The 18110-nt window shown below is 37.9% G+C and overlaps 1 protein-coding gene across 7 annotated transcripts in view; it reads right to left on the bottom strand.

Moving 5' to 3' along the window:
• Positions 1 to 18110, bottom strand: part of ATP8A1 (ATPase phospholipid transporting 8A1) — a 203338-nt gene that overhangs the window by 112295 nt on the left and 72933 nt on the right. For 5 of the 7 annotated variants that reach the window (XM_036417401.2, XM_045573001.1, XM_045573002.1 and 2 more), the window contains 4 exons: positions 17817 to 17944; positions 15222 to 15299; positions 14001 to 14089; positions 8225 to 8269 (listed from right to left, as the gene is read on the bottom strand). In XM_036417401.2, coding sequence (XP_036273294.1) covers positions 8225 to 8269; positions 14001 to 14089; positions 15222 to 15299; positions 17817 to 17944 — 340 coding nt within the window. The remainder of the gene's footprint in view (positions 1 to 8224; positions 8270 to 14000; positions 14090 to 15221; positions 15300 to 17816; positions 17945 to 18110) is intronic. The other 2 variants (XM_036417408.2, XM_045573005.1) reach the window with 1 other exon arrangement.

The following is an 18110-nucleotide window of genomic DNA, read 5'->3' as shown; positions in this document are numbered from 1 at the left end:
CCGTAATCTAGCTATTATGAATCTTGGCAATGAAATGTAATATAAAACTGTTAAAATTCAAAAGAACAAGGACCATGCAGTTGGGAATGTCAAACCCAAAGGAGATACTTCGCAATGTTCAGTGAAAATCTATAGATCTAAGCTTTTGTGCACTGAAGGAAATTTCAGAATTGGTTCATTAAGAAAAAAGATATGCTCAATATTAAGTGACTGTAAACCCAAAAATTTTTAATCCCAATCTTTAAAGGTTTCAAAGAGCATCATCAATGTCAATGTGTCAAATAGCAAGAGTTTCATAATTTTAAAACCAGCAGTTTAAAAGGAAAAATCACTGAAGAAAAAAGAATTTAAATAATTGTACATATACAATACCCTCAATGAACATATTTTTCCAAAAACCAAAGAAGGAAGTTAGAACATTTATAATAAAATACATCTTTATTTACATGTAGTATATGGTCTATTACCGTATTTTTTGGACCATAAGACACACTTTTTCCCCCCCAGAAGTGGGGGGAAAAAGTCCCTGCGTCTTATGGTCCAAATATAGCCTACACATATACTTTAAAAAAAAAAGTTTTTTTACTTGCCCGGCTCTGTGTGGTCTCTGTGTGCTTGCCCGGCTCTAAAATGGTTCTAAATGCTGCTGTTTACTTTACAGGGTTGATTACATGTGTTTATGACTGTGATGTTGGGTTTTAATGCACATTAAATATTTTAGGACACTATTTGTTTCAGAATCTTTTTTTCTTCATTTCCCTTCTCTAAAAACTGGTGCGTCTTATGGTCCGGAGCGTCTTATGGTCCGAAAAATACGGTAATTCTCAAAATTATATTACATCTTTATTAACATATAGTAGTTTAGAATTCTCAAAACAACCCTGGAAAGCAGAATAAGCATATATTATTATTATTATTATTATTATTATTATTGTTTTTCCTCTTCCTCTAGTTTTAAAGATGGAGAGAAAAATCCAAGGACTTTTAAATGACTTATTAACAGGCAAACAGAAAAAAAATAGCACATATTCTACTACAAATACTATCAGTTCTTATTATTTAGAGTTCCATAAAATCTTCCTACTATTAAACGATTCATTAATTGTTCTTAGTTATATTTTCCTACTTATTTGTTAGATAAATTGAATTGTCAAGGAACATTCACAGTAACATCTTGCAAATGGAGGTCTATTTTGTTTTCAAAGAATTCCAGACTGAAAACCTTGTAAATCTGAAGATATGTCTGTTAACCCTTTGTATGCCATAAGCGTCTATGGTGTGTGGGGATGGTTTCTGTTTTGGACGCGTGGCAGTTAACTAGTTAATCTCACTGGTAATTCTTTCATTGTATAAATCATAGGCCATCATAACTGATACAACTTTCAAATGCATTTACGGCAAATAACACCAGATATGCAGTTGAAATATTTGCATGGACACATCCCATCTTCCACCCACCAATGAAGGCTTCACCAGGGATAATGCTCCATAAGAACTCTTCCAGAAAGTGGCTTCCTTTCCAAGACCATAAACCATAAATACCTCATCTGCTAATTGCATGGCCTGGATGGGTAATGCAGCCATGGTGTTCTCACCACCCCTCTCCAAAATCTTACCAAACACTTTTAGTAAATGTAAACAGATAAAACTAAGAAGTGCATGTCACTTCAAAAATGATAAAAAACTGCACAATAAATTCAAGGAATACTTTAAACAGTAACTTGACAAAACTATGTGGATTGCAAACTGCTCACAGATAAAAATGCAAGTCAGTATCAAGATTTAGTTAAATTTTTCCATAGAAATCTTCAAGTGGCATTTTTCTCACCAGGAGACAAAGAAATAATGGTGTTTTGCAAGAAGCAATAAGAGAGGGAATGGAACACTAAGTAAGACACCATGAGCAGGTAGCCTACAACATCACATGACTGGCTGCTTCTTGCAGCCTGATTTAAAAGCCATGATACCTTATAAATGATTATTTCCTGATCATACAAAAACAGAGGGTCCTCAGAGCAATAAAAGTTAACAGAAAACTCAGAATGCATATGGTATTAGCTATTTTCATATAGGACAGCATGGATTATGACATTTTTAAAAATTCATGTTGACAAGAAAGTCATCAGGAAAAAAAAAAGAGTTAGACCTACACTTTTCACCTTAAACTAAAATAGACTTCAGATGGATGAACAATCTAATGAAAGTACCAAAGAATGGGACAATTTAAAAAATAAAAAGTAGGAAATACATAAACATCTATCATATATAGTTCAGAAAATAAAACAGATAAATCTGACTGCATAAAGCTAAAACATTTCTGCAGAGCAAAAACACTACAAAGTCACAAGCTAAAAACAACAAACTGGGGAAAATTATTTCCAACTCACATATGGAAGGCTAATTTTCATAAAACCGAAAGCACTCAGAAATCAATAAGAAAAAGATCAACAATACAATGGAACAACGAGCAAAGAATATAAACACAGCTCATACAGAAGGAAATACAATTGGCTTTAAGCATATTTTAAGTTCAGCCTTTAAATATAATGAGAGAAATGAAATTCATATTTGACAGAAATAAAAGTTTGACAGTCCTGTGCCTTTGTGATTATGGAAAAAGTTAAATCATGTCTCATCGATGATGAAAATTGGTTCCATTTCCACAGGGCAAATGGGCAATTTCTGTCAACATTAAAAATGCATGTATCCTTTGATCCGGTCATCCCAGTTCTGGGAATTTATACTAATGATCTGCCTGGAGCAAAATGTTGCATGTATTCATTTTTTTTTTTTTTGCATCACATTTTTAATAGCAAAGGATTAAAATAACTCAAATTCCATCAGGGATGTTGCTTTAAAAAATTTGGTACATACACATAATAGAATACTATACAAAAAATGGGTAGCTATCCATGGAATATGGACAAATCTCAAGAATGCAGAGCCAAAAGAAAGCTGGTACAAAACTGTGCAGTATCCCTCACTCTCTATCAAAATGTGAGAAAAAAATATTGTACATGTTTGTACAGATCTGGAAGAATAGAGCTAAAATTGGTTCCACTGGCTCCTTCAGGAGGGGAAATGGAGGGCTCCAAGACAGGGAACGGAGGAAAACCTCTCCCTCTGTAACATGTTAAAGCATTATGAACTTAAAACATAAATCAAACTTAAATTAAAAAAACACACACACAAGAACAAAATCTATGTCAGCCATCTGAAATATACACACACCCCACATGTAAACTAAATGTGTACATTATACACTTGCACATATTACACACATGCACACACAGGAAGACGAAAGGCAGTGTGATTGCAAAGCATTTTATTAAATAGAAGTGTATGTCCTGCTTTTGAATGGTGCTATTGGTTCCAAATCAAAATTCCTCAAAAGAAGGCTTAATTTTTAGAAATAAATTTGTTATTCAGAGTCAGGTCCAGTAAAGTTCAAGATGATAAGCAAGTGATCAAATTCAATAATATTTTTGTTGGCCATTGGTGATGAGGCCTGCTTTTCCACATGACTGTAGTAATTCCCAAGGCAATTACAAAAGAGGAGCTCCCAGACATCCTATGAAACAGCCACCTCACTGGAATACCTAAATCACCTGTCACATTGAAGACTAACACTGACTTGGTCGCATATACCGCGTTATGATGCAGTCACACCCGGGAGATTGTTTCAGAGAGCCTAGCAGAGTAAAGAAACGCCACTCATCCCATCCATAATTACATACAGAATGAAATGAGAAAATAAAGGAGACCAGACACTATCCAATCATATTATGATAATACCAAAAATCACTGTGAAATGACTAAGCACAGAACACTTTAAGGTAATTTTTTTCTGGAGAATTAACCCTCACTAGCATTAATGTAAAAAAAAAAAAAAAACTTACCAGAAAGAATAATATGGAGCTATATGAAATAGTTAAGAAATAAATATGGCCGGGACCGGTTTTGCTCAGTGGATAGAGTGTCGGCCTGTGGATGAAAGGTCCCGGGTTCGAATCCGGGCAAGGGCATGTACCTTGGTTGCAGGCACATCCCCAGTAGTGGGTGTGCAAGAGGCAGCTGATAGATGATTCTCTCTCATCGATGTTTCTAACTCTCTATCCCTCTCTCTTCCTCTCTGTGAAAAATCAATAAAATATATATTTTTAAAATGGACAAATTTTAGCTCTAGGCAACAATATGGATAAGTCTTAGTAAAACAATATTAAAAAAAAGAAATAAATATGTTATCTGAAATTTACTTCAAAATAATAGTGAGGAAAAGGTATACATTAATTGAAATTGGTAGTGAGCGCTTATTATTGAAGTGAGTTGATGAATACTTTTGTCTATGCTTGAATTTCTCCACAATAAGCACTAGAAAAAATGGGTATGGAAATATATAGTTTTGGAAAATAGCCATATCTTAGGGCTACATGAATGTTGACAATAAGCAGATTATTTTTCCCTGCAATGGTAAATTTTTTTTTATAGAAAGAACTAATCCATAAGGTTATATGATAGTTTATGGTAGTTGGCAATAACAACAAAATCACACTAATTTTGAAGTGGCTAGGCAATGGGTGGTCAGAAGTCGGAGTCTGCCTCCTTGACCCTACCCTGCACAGGACTGAGACACAACATAAGCTCAGCCAGTATCTGTTCCTTCATCTTTGCAGGCCCACATCATTTTGATAGATGGGAAACCCAGGATATATTTAAATAAAGCTTATCTATTAGATTTTCTCTCTCTAAACTATTTATATTAATATATATATAAGCAAGTAGAGCTTCAGCCATCATCCAATTATCTTTAATGAAAGGGTTACTACATCCTAGGTTTGCCTTTAAATTCAACTAAATGGAAAAAATCTAAACACATTTAAATGTTAAATATTATGTTTGGTGTTTGTTTTTTTTTTAAACTTAACATTTTTGTGGTAAATACAGTAGGGCAGTAAAATGCATGCAGACACAGGTTTTAAACATGGAATTCAATGAACTTCACATTGAAATGTTAAGTCGCTGACAGACAGGAATGTACTTCCAGATTCTGGACTTATGCAGTCATCACACTCTAGCTTTCCCCTGCAGACCAGCCATTTAAAGACATGGTCAGGTGCCTGGAGCACAGGATTCAACCAGGACCACACTTTTGGTATTGGTGTCACTGGCAACATGAAACCAATCGGATGAGGTGGGGTGAATGCCAGCTTTATGAACGTGCAAAACTGATGTCCCCAGACTAACTTTTCTGCAGTTTAATTTCACCCGTTCTTCCCACCTTAACAAAACAAGAAGCGAAGAAAAAGTAGCATGACAAATAGCAGAGACCTCTGGTGCTGCAAAAGCAGTTCTCTTCCGAAGTTGTTTACAGTCTATAGGGTGTATGTAATGTGAGCAGCTCCCACTTGGTAACCAGGCTCCCACGTCTGCTGGTTGTATAGTGTGGGGCTTCCTTGCCTAAATTTCACCAACCTCAGAAGAGTCATGTCCATCACAGCGCCTCAAATATGTCCGGAGGTTAATGAGAGACACCAGAGCTAACACTCCCTGTGAGCGCTCCATGTCCAAAGACGCTTCTACGCCCCTTGCAATCAGAACTCACTAATCCTTACAACCTCCCTGTGAAGTCCACGTTCCACCAGGTGAGGACGGGCAGGAAGATGATTGTGCACCTTGTGCAGGGGCCCCAATAGGCGCAGGATGTGAACGTGGGCGGTCAGAAGTCGGAGTCTGCCTCCTTGACCCTACCCTGCACAGGACTGAGACACAACATAAGCTCAGCCAGTATCTGTTCCTTCATCTTTGCAGGCCCACATCGTTTTGATAGATGGGAAACCCAGGATATATTTAAATAAAGCTTATCTATAATAATTAAAGGTAATATGATAATTAGACCAGACGTCCTTCGGGGTGACCTTCCAGTCGAGGGCTGTGAGGGAAGCCTGGGTCCCAGGCGCCTGCGGGCGGCTGGCGGGAAGCCCAGGTTCCGGGTGCCGGAGGGAAGCCGGTGCCAGCAGGCGAGGGAAGGCATGAATTTTGGGCATCGGGACTCTAGTTTAATTATAAAAGCGGCAAATGTCATCCCTAAGTATTTATTTTTAAAAAAATATTACAAATATATAAATTTATATGTAACTGCAAGTGGAAATGTACAATTTATGAAAAAGCTGGCATTTTTATTTGGAGCTACGTAGCTTAGAAGGTCAAGTATTCAATTTTCCAAAAGGATGTTCTACAAAAAGATCCTCTTAAATTAGATAAAATAACATCCTCTCTTTCTAACAGTGATAGCAGTTATGACATCACCTCTTTAAAAAATAGGATATTTTTTAAACAAATGAGTAAACAAACAACAATCTTTAGCATTTCCATTCAGTTTTAATTAAAATATGGTAAAGGCAAATCCCTTCTTTTACGAATAAGTGAGTTATCTTAAGAGAAATGTGCCCTAATTCCATATTAAGGAGTGGTGTTTAAAATGAATAGAATGGCCCTGGCAGGTGTTCTCAGTGGTTGGAGCATCCATCGGTCTGAACACCAAAGGGTCCCGGGTTCAACTCCCTGATCACATGGGTGCCCTGGAACAAGTTGCACAGTGTCTCTTCCGGCCTGGATGGCAGGTTTGCTCCCTTCCCGCTGGTTGGGGTGGTCAGGGCGCTTCCAGGAGACAAACAATTCATGTGTCTCTCTCACATCGATGTTTCTCTCTCTTTCTCCCCTGCTCTGCCTCCCTTCTCTCTGAAAAGCAACAGCAAAAATATCCTTGACTGAGGATTAACAATAAAAAAATTAATAGATTTTTAAAATTTTTATTTATTGATTTGATAGAGAGAGGGAGGGAGGAAGGAAGAGAGAAAGAGGAACATCAATTTGTTGTCCCACGTATTTAGATGTTTATTCGTTGCTTCTTGTGTGTGCCCCGATGGGAAATTGAACCTGAAACCTTGGCATATTGGTATGACATGGCAGGGCCTAACAGAATTATTTGATGTTATAGAAAAACAACAAATAAAAAATATACTCAACATTTTAACTATATTATCAAAATGTTAAATGAAAGAGAATATCTACACTATTAAACTCGAATTATCCACCAACAGTAAGATGCTCTGGCATATTTTTAAAAATTATTCAGTTGTGTGTAGGTGTCCAAATGCATGACATTCCAAGCAATGAGCTGAAATGAGATGACTCATCAATTATCACATGAACCAAACAACTGCCTGTCATTAACCCCTAGGTATTAGGAGTTTTACTGCAAATCGTTACCAAACATCTACTGTACTGAAATAAAATCTAAGTTGAATAATATTAAATGATGTTTTTGGACTTCCATACATATTAGAAATGTGATTTAATCATACAAAACATGCACAACCTGAAAATAAAAATGTAGCCACTTATAAAGCCGCAATATTTTCCACAATTACCAGCACTAAAGAAACCTGTTTCTTGAAATTTCATTTGCCATGAAATCATGATGAATTATAGAAATATCAACATATCAACTTATACAACTCTAAATGAAAATATAAATTCATGAAGGAGGGATTTTATTTTATTTTTTAATTTTACTATTGTTTTTGGAGGAGGGATTTTCAAAGTAAAAAAAAACAAACAACCCAAAATATTGAAATTAAACCTGTAAAATGCCATCTTTAATAATTGTAAAATTAATTACATCCCATTTAACTCTAGTCCTTGTAGCATAGTCTTTCATCATTTATTCCAGACATTTGATTTTTAAAAAGTCCATTTTCTAGTTCCCAAAGAGATTTAATAAATGAATGAAAAGAAATGTACAGGAGACGTCACTTCTTGGGTATGTTCTGGGAGCATGTTTCTGTAGCTCAGCTGAGTCCGTGCATAGCGGCAGAAGGTGGCAATACTGAGCTAAAAAACGGAGTTTCTGGAGCTGTAACTGAAATCTTAGCGAGTTCACAGCGCAGGGCCCCAAGTGGGTTATTCCAGACTTTATTGCCGATACACACTATAAAACTTTGACGAGCCTAAGCTTTAAACTAAATGTCTATAAAGTGACTAAAGGTTATTCAATAGGAAATCAAGGATATTTCATGAATTTCAACAACTACCTACTTTACAGCATGCCACCATACCTGATCAGTAATGCTTTTCTCAACAGTAGTGAAATGTGCCTAACAAAACAATAAAATGCAAGCCTTTTAAAGGAATCAGTGAGACAGAAAAGGTCCGTGGAGCTTACCATTCATCAGGAGAGCAGCCATAATCCTCAGGCTCAGGGACATGGCTTCAGAAAGCAAGGAGAGGGACAGAAAGAGATGAAGAATAGTCACAGAAAGGCTGATGGATCTTCAAAAAGCTAAGAAAATGAATTTTTAGCAGATTCTGGAAGAATGGCAGTTAGTATAGTAAGTAGAATGATCATTTATGGCAAATAAGCAGGTTTAACAAAGTTATTCTATAACTGGATAGCTACCTTGCCTCTTCAGCATGAGATTTACTGATATCCAGGATTCGGTAGGAAATATTTAAACTTAGCGGTTTAACGACAAAGCCAATGGAAACTCAATCACATACTGTATAATCAGAATCAAGTGTTTTAATGAAACAAACATGCTAATACCTAGGAACAAACAACCACACCGGTGAAGTTCACCACATATATTTTAGAAGTAAATCGGACATTCATGAGGTGATGGTTCATTAAGCAGGTAAAATAAATTAGTTACATTTATATAAATGAAATAGAACCACATTTTAAGATTTTTCTCAAAAACTCCACTTATATCATAATTCAGTTATTAAACCATTTGGTACCTCAAACAAGAATCACGTACATGAATACTTAATTTCCTCTATTAATTAGCTCAGGTGAGCACTAGGGACATGGGATGGATGTATAGCTTTTACTTTAACCGGCCAGTCATAAATTCTGTCAAAAGTGGCCCAGAACACACCACAGAGCAGATTTTCTCTTATGTATGCATGTATTTATAAAATTTCACTTTTATTGGTCATTTTCCCCTAGTTTTCCTGAGATAGAATAGACATATACCAGTGTAAGGTTAAGATGTATCATGTGTTTGTTTGATACATCTATATACTGCAAAACAATTACCACAATAGCCGTAGTGAACATCCCCGTCACCTCACACGATTATCATTTCTTTTTTTGTGGCAAAAACATTTAAGATTTACTCTCTTAGCAACTAGAGCAGATTTTATCTCCCATTTCTTTTGTTAAAAACAAAAACAAACGGAGTTCAATATTTTTCCTGTAAATTAAATCTATGAGGTATAGGTAAACTTTTTAAAAATGCAGAGTTCAGGACCAATGTAAAATGTTTGTTACTTTTGAGAAATGTACGATTAACTTCCCTGGGACCTCTCACTCCCTAAGTGACCACCCCACTCTCTCTCCCTTCACCAAACTGGCCCTGTCAATCAGAGCACCTCTTCCACCTCCAAGGCGCTGAGCTGCCTCAGTGCAGTAGCCACTCCAACCACAAGGGGGCAGTCCCTTCTACTCACTCAGCATTCTCTCCTACCAAAGGACTTTTGTAGGGCCTGAGAGGAAGAACTAACCTAGCCCCTTGTGGGCAGGACTCCCAGAAAAGGCAATGGCAGTGAACACTGCAGAGTCCAAGGCAATCGCTTCTGACCAACCTCAAGGCTTAGACTCCAGACTGTACGAGGCAGGGGCAGGGGGTGTGCTACCCAAGAAGCCACACTGTCCAAGGTTGTGTCAGGTTGCACCGGTGTTGCCCAGCAGCCCCTGATCTCACACACCTGTCCTACTTCTCAAGTCAGGCAGCTTCAACACCACAGCCCTCCAGGCTCAGGGCCCCCCGCCCCCCTGGCCCGCCCTGGTAGATGCTGAGCACTGTGCAGTGTGGTGAGCAGCAGGCCGCCCACACGCTGCTATTGATTCCGTCTGCAGGAGTTTCCTGTAATCGCAGCTCCGGTAGTGCTGGTGTGTCTGCACGGTCTGATGATTCCTTCGCCTTTGTTTGCACATCTGGTCAGGGCTGTTCCATCTGCCTGGTAAGCTCTTCACTGAATCAGACTCCGTCTTAGATCTCAAGTATCGCTTTCTCAGGGAGTGGTCCCTGACCTCCCTGATTACATCAACCCCCCATCGCAGACTCCCATAGACCTTTGTACTGTGTTCTAATGGTCTGTATGATTGCTAAATCAACAGCTGTTAACCCCCAATTAGGCTATCAACTCTAGGGGGCAGGAACCCTGTGAACTTTTGCTGACCCTTACAGACCCATTATCTAACGGTGCCTCATACTTAGCAGGAGATTAGCATTCACCTAGGAAGGCAAATAGAGAAATTCATGGTGTTTACCCAGCTTTCACCTCTAGTCACGTGAACAGAAAGACACATTTGTGGGTTTTAATTCGGATGGGGGCAACATTTTTTATTTCATTGTACAAATATTTTTATTTTTTAAAATATATATTTATTGATTTCAGAGAGAAAGGGAGAGGGGAGAGATTGAAACATCAATGATAAGAGGGAATCATTGATTGGCTGCCCAACACTGCAACCAAGGCCAGAATCAAACCTGGAATGCCTTCAGTCCACAGGCCAATGCTCTACTCACTGAGCAAAACTGGCTAGGGCGTACAAATATTTTTATGTCATTACCCACCATGAATCCAATTTGGAGCAAAATTCAAGTGAAATGAGAATTAAATTAATCAAGAGTAATTTTTGAAGCATTGTTTTAAGTGTTAAATAGTATCTTCTAACAAACCTATGGAATACACAGAACTAGGTAAAGATTATACTATCAAGAGACTTTGACTTGCCCTTGAACCAGATAAAAGCAAAACAACTGACCATTGGTTCTACCTAAGTGAGGCTTTCCCTCACTGCTTAAAAATGCTGAAAAAACACCAGCTCTGAAACTGTAGCCCCAAAGGCATTTGTTAGTATGTGCAAGACCGTTATTTTCCTTTATTCTGCCACATCCTGGAGGGGCACACACCATGCTTCCTTCTGTGGGAGCCGGAAGTGCGCCTATCTAACAGTTCCCCGTGTTACAAGCGTTAGACACCACTGCAGGGCACGTGGGGTCATGGAAGTGCGTTATTTCCCTGTCCGGACTCCCATCACCCAAGCCGTTCCCACAGAGAGGCGGCTGACAGTAATTACTTTTTCCTGTGGCGTTTGGTGGACGTAAGTTAACGGTTACTCTAAAGTAGGGGTGTCGAACTCAATTAGAGAAGGGGCCAAAATCTAAAATCCAGCCTAAATCGCGGGCCGAATGGTTTACTGAACAGTCATAAACTGTCATTGTGATGGAAACGCAGCGGAGTGCAGTGATGACAGCGTGGTGCGGGCCACATTGCAAGGCCTGGCGGGACGGATTTGGCCCGAGGGCCTTGTGTTTGACACATGTGCTCTAAAGCCTTCAGCTATTAACAACTCTCCACAAGGCTGATGCTCCTACTGCCTGACCATCAGGCTGTTTGGAGGAGAGGATGTTATTAAAAACTCAGTCAGGGTGAAGGATCCTAAAAGCACATATACAACCCATACATGGTTATTGGAAGCAGTTGAACAACTGGCCTCACTCAACAAGGCTTTAGGTATTCTTGAAAGCATGATGCAACACTGGAAAAAGAAACATATTTCTGTGTATATAGTTAAAATTTGCAAACAAAGAAACACCTTTTATAAAAATTTTCTAAATATGTTAGAATTTTATACCGAGGCAAAAACACCTTAAAGATCACCTGCTTTTTAATAATTCCAGAACCGAACTCGGATCTGTGGAGGAACAGAAGGATTTAGATGCCTTTGCTGTCCACAGTCCCCACCAACCTCTTCCCCTCACCCATTCTTCCTTCCCTTCATATCTAAAGCTCCTGAATTTTGAACTCTCTCAGGATGAATTTGAGAATTACTTTTCTGATCTTCTTGAGCCAGGCCTTAAACCTTAAGCAATAAATATTTCCTTGCTCCAAACTCTGGGGGGATGGGGGGAAATCACCTGCTCTCACCACCTTCATTTTTAAAGGGTTTGGAATATTTGAAAGGAATTCTCCAGGGTCACAGTGAATTAGTAACAAAGGTACAACTAGAACTCATGTGTTATGAGTTATTTTGATATTGAGAGGTTATTTTCCCAAAGAGGAAATTTGTTTCACTGAAAACTTAATCTAAAATCTAAATGAGGATAATTCTGAACGCGAATACTACTTTAATATTTACCAGTCTCAACCCCACTCTGCCATGTACAGTTAATGACAACATCATCAGCAGACACAGGAAGAACACTGCTCTACAGAACTACTACCTGCAAGTGCTGAAGGACCTGTTCCAAGAATTAAACAAACAAATAACCAACCTAATAAAATGCAGATGGAAAGAGTATACCTACAGACCATTCTAGCTTTCTGCTTTGAGAAACTCACCATCAATAATTACTATTTTGAATCGCTTCTTCAATTGGAAAATGGACAAAGTAAAAAAGGATGCCAATTATCAAACAGGTAATTCTAATAATCGCATTTCAGGATGGATGCAGAATTTGTATAAAAACCAACATTACCATAAGTCTGTCAGCAAGTATCATACAACAAACTCTTGAATCTTGACAGGTCTTTCCTTCTCTCGTGTGACTACTGTGGGTCTCACACACACAATGTTAAAAGCATGGCTGCACCTCTCTTTCCTGCTTCCATGGCTGACCAAACAGTGAGGCCAGAAGTAAGTTCGGGGTTGGGGTGAAGAGAGGCCTTTCGGTCTAAGAGAATTAGCAGATCTTCAGGTCAAGAGGAAAGATGCACCATGGCACCTAAGCCCAGAAACATAAACATGCTTCTCAAATGAACAGCCTGTCTCTATGACGTGGAAAAACCATTCAATCAAATGTCTTTTTAGCTGAAGAGTTTAGAAGCCTTTTATAGTCACAGGAGAGGCCTGATACATGAAGATGCGTGCAAGAATGGGCCTCCCTTCCCCTGGCGGCTGGCACCGCCTTCGCTCCCACCTTTACACTATGGCCCGGAGCCTCCTTTCCGCCTTCCCATGCTGCCCAGAGGCCTGGAGCGGCTAGGGTGGTGTGGAATGCCTGCATCAATATTTTGCGTTTTTGTTTTTTTTTCTCTCTCTCTCCCTCTCACTTTCTCTCTCTCTAAAATTCAATGTAAAAAAGCCATATTAAAAAGAAAACAAGGATTTTGAACAGCTCAGGTAGGCATACCTGGGGATGAGAAAACAATGAGTGTTCAACAGCACATGCAAAGAGACATTAACCTCCTGATAAAAGTTTTTGCTGATACTCATTAATTCTTCCCTGGGTTTAAGAAGTTCATGTCCCTACTTCCTTTCCATCACCAGAAATGTAAATTGTTCTGTGACTGAAAAGAGGAGAGATGATAAAAGAAAAAAACAAAAAAAACAAATCAAAAGGACAAGTTATCAGAGAAACAAGAATAAGGTTTAACTTGAAAAGTGCCCAAGGCCTTGCTGAAACCGGTTTGGCTCAATGGATAGAGCGTCGGCTTGGGGACTGAAAGGTCCCGGGTTCGATTCCAGTCAAGGGCATGTACCTTGGTTGCGGGCATATCCCCAGTAGAGGGTGTGCAAGAGGCAGCTGATTGACGACTCTCTCTCATCGATGTTTCTAACTCTCTATCTCTCTCTCTTCCTCTCTGTACAAAATCAATAAAATATATTAAAAAAAAAAAAGTGCCCAAGGCCACCAGACTACATGCTCCTACCAGGTGCCAGCTGTACCCTAACTTAACAACAACACAGAGGGAGCGGTGTTTGTACCAGGTAGAGACTGTGAGCAGCTCTAAACATTGAAATGGTATCAGGCAGAGGTGGTTCCAAATATAAAACACAACACATACATGTCTGTTGAAAGTAAAACTGCTGCTTTCCAGATTAAAAAAAAAAAAAAAATCTCCACTAAAAGAACTCTCAAAATGTACCAAATTGCTAGCACTAATTAAGTTGTATTTCATATTCTATTTAAAGAGGAAAAACTTACCCATAAGCAACCCCAGCTATGGTGCACTTCTTAAACTGCATCACATTGCATGTCAGAGTTCCAGTTTTGTCAGAAAAGATGTATTTTACCTAAAAAAAAAAAAAAAAGAGAGAGAGTTTAAAAGGTCTCACTAAAATTTCAGAAGTCTTTTTATGCCAGTCTCCTACAGAGAGGGGGGGAAAAAAACCTCAAATTCTTTTTATCAATTCTGTTACATTGTAGGGGCACAATGGAATGCTATTAGTGGACTTCTTATAACATGTAAAGGAATATGTTCAACTATATTGGTTTAGTATTGGAACAGTAAACCATTTCATGTTTGACCCTCAAGGTATTAGAGAAACGACGGTCAAACAGAAATCTGCCTCGATGTGGAATGAATTTCCACCAGAAAGTGCATTTACTGCTACTTAACATTTATGGGGCACTAAAACCTCTCCCAGCATTTCTCCACATAATCGAAGAACAGGCATTTGCTTCTGCAATGAACTTCATACAACATCTGACATGGTAAGGAAAAGGCTGATTCTGGTCTAAATGCTATTTGAAAAATAAGAGTTAGCAACTGGCCAGCGCCAAAAAAAAAAAAGAATCTTTTCTTAGCCAGTACAGGGTGGGGCAAAGTGGGTTTATAGTTGTTTATACAGAAAACAATACAACAACGGATAAATAATTATGTAAGAATAGACTCTGTACGTCGTGTACTCACCACTGTAAAACTGTAAACTTACTTTTGCCCCACCTTGTTTGGATAAATGGATGACAGATATACACGTGTGTGAATACTGTATGAATTGTAAATCTAAAATTCCTTTGACTACTATTCCTGTTGCTCAATTTACATAGCTTCATTGATGAATTTAACCTTTTTCTTCCCTTCCGGTCAAAAGCTATGGACAATTTTTAAACTGAGAGTTTATAACGCAAAAATTGCCAATACTTTACTACTAGTCGGATTATATACTGAAGGACACCTCTCAGTACAATACCTTATTTGAGAGCAAAATATGCTTTAAATGCATTTACAACTTCATTTACTATAAATGAAAATTAATGGTTGTGTACTAATATGTATTTATGTGATTATTCAAGTAATAGCAAATTAGGAACTGTCAATTCATACGAAGTAGTTGCCACAAACATTAATGGTTGCCTTCTGCATTTCCAAATCACAAAGAATCTGACTTCCACGTCAACACATAAACGAGAAATACCATTTACCTGGCCGAGCTCCTCATTCAGGTTAGAGGTCCGAGCCATAGCAGCAGTGTCTGTGGGCTCATAGTGCATGTCGAGATCCTTTTTAAAAATAAAATAAATCCGTGAGTACAACTAGTCATAAGACACTGAGTGAAATTTCATTTTAATTGGTAAGCTGTGTACATAATCACTCGCAGCTTTTGCCATCCCTATACCATTTCAGTTGATTTCCCTGAACAGTGCTCAATCTAGAATCACAGTAAAGGCAGAGCAATGTGACGGGTAGAGCATGTCTCTGGATATCAGACTGACTGTAAAGATTAAGCAAGATAATGTATGTTAGATAATGTATGTGCTTCCTATGGGGTCTGACACAAAGTAAGTGCTTAATGTGAGCTAAAATCACAGCAACTAAATATTGATACAATAAGTACAACTTCACACCCCTGGGAAAATGACCTACTGGATTCTATCCAATTGTACTTTCTTGGCTAAGTTTCTTACATGATATGCACTTGAAAGCAAAAAGAGTGCATTCTCAAAACCCAAAGAGAAACGTATAGTTTACACACCAATTTGTTCTTGCTTTGCACCCAAGAAATATGAGTTTTGACTCCTAATCCCATAAAATTTAATATTCTTTATAGCAGAACATTTTAATGATCAGAGTTGACTGATTTTCACATGTCATATGAAAAGGTGAAACCTGACCCCTTCTGCATTTCAGACTGCTCAATGACATTCCTGGAGTAGGTTGTTGAGTTGTGGGTGCCATGATTGAAGAGGGAAATTAAACAATGGGGCAATGTTTGGAGAGGAGTGATTGGAAGGGGGAGGAAGTTGGAAATCAAATGAAATGAAGAACCGAAGAAGATGGAGAACATTAAATGGGGAGAGGGGAAATGATAACAGAATTGGCATGACAGTCAATTTCAAATGTTTTAGAAAGCTAGTATTTGGAAACAGGATGAGACAATTTTCTTGAAAGATCTGAGCAGAACCAGGATCAAAATGAGGCAGCTACTAATCTTATTTCCACACAAAGAATAAGCTGCTGGAGAGAGATATCTCTTCCGTCAGAAAGGTTAAAAAATCTCTGTATCAGAAAGGTGGTTGAAAGGTCTGCTGGGGTCACCCACCACTAAAATTATGTACTTATTTCAAGCAAATATTATTTTTGAAAATCCAAATAAAATAGCAATGGAATTGACTAGTTATTTGATTTGATATTCACAACTTTATTACTTCTGATTATAAGTGGAAAACCTTCAATAAGTTTTAAACGTATTTGTACAAACTTTATTACATTACAGAATATTTTTGGTTATGTATCTCCTGCATGAAGTGAGCTATGCTTGCAGCTCATCCTAAATTTATATGGATCTTTTACCAATGAATTAAGAGACTGACAGCTGAGGTGGATCATTTACCATAGGAAGATAATGAGCAGTTACAAAAGCAGCATCAGTTATATTTTTAAAAATTCTAATATTGTTCCAGTAGAAAGACTTTAAAGCTATTTAAAAAGAAACATCAAAAGATAACACCACAATTCCTCAAAATAAAAGAAAAATTAAACTTTCAGGCATGCCAGGCCTGGATATTAATTTAATTTACATAAATTAATTACATTAATTTTAAGTTTGGTAAAAATAAAACAGAGGAAGAGCAATGTATTAAATAAAGCATTTAGGAAACAGATGTCCAGCACATTTTCCCAAGATTTAAAACAATATTGAAGGGGGGGAAAAAAGAGGAGGAAGAATTCAAGTGCAGCTGAAATTGTTTATAGTGTGGTAGCATAAACTCTATAATGTGTAAAACATGGCAGGAGCCCTGGCTGCTACAAGAAGTGCATACAGTATTATTTTTATAGTGCTCAATTGTTTACAAAGCTGTCCGCTATGTTGTGAGATTTCTGGGATTTATAGAACCACTGGGAGAAGCAGGTAAGCTCCATTTATCATTCCTACGTGAGTGTCCAAGGAAATATGGCTCAAAGAAGTCGAGTGGCTTGCCAAAGCTCCACAGCTAGTAAATTGTAGAACGAGAATATTTTAACTCCAAACCCCCTGATTTTCTTTTCCCCAAGCCCACTATATAAGGCAAAATAGGTTTCTTGTCGAAACTGGTTTGGCTCAGTGGAGAGAGCGTCAGCCTGTGGACCGAAGGATCCCGGGTTTGATTCCGGTCAAGGGCATGTACCTTGGATGCGGGCACATCCCCAGTAGTGGGTGTGCAAGAGGCAGCTGGTCGATGTTTCTCTCTCATCAACGTTTCTAGCTCTTTATCTCTCTCCCTTCCTCTCTGTAAAAAATCAATAAAATATATTTAAAAAAACAAAATAGTTTTCTTGAACTAGAGACCTACTTTTTGCAGATGTCTGGTCCATAAACTTGGGTGATATTGAGATGAGAGATTTTGTTACTAATTTTCACACATCAAATAACCTTATTACAATTGTATTAGGCTTAAAATATTTTGAAATATTACCTTGTAGTCAACAAAAGGTAAGATATAATTAAGATTTTTTTTTTCCCCTCCAAAGAAATCAAAAGATCCTATCAGGAAAAGATATGTTTTGAGTGATAAGAAACAATAATCATTAGTATTTACCCAATTGATGAAGTATGCCTGGGTAAATTTCACCACTTCCAATGTAACCAATAAGCTGATAGGAATGAGATTGTTGAAAAGGATGATGAAGGTCAGGAAATTCAGTCCAAAATTATTAGCGCCACCATCTGTTGGGGAAGGTGGGAAGAAAAACATTTATGGGTTTATATATGTTATTTTGATCAGAACTTTAAGCATAACAAAAGTTTCTCATAAAGTACAGTATATCTTGATAGTTTGGGAGGAATACTGTGCTGATAACTTAACCTAATTCTCAAAAAGCATTCTTCAAGA

The sequence above is a fragment of the Pipistrellus kuhlii genome, unplaced genomic scaffold (assembly GCF_014108245.1).
Source record: "Pipistrellus kuhlii isolate mPipKuh1 unplaced genomic scaffold, mPipKuh1.p scaffold_m20_p_1, whole genome shotgun sequence".
In the NCBI taxonomy this organism is placed as follows: domain Eukaryota; kingdom Metazoa; phylum Chordata; class Mammalia; order Chiroptera; family Vespertilionidae; genus Pipistrellus; species Pipistrellus kuhlii.
This window is presented reverse-complemented; position numbering and strand designations above follow the sequence as displayed.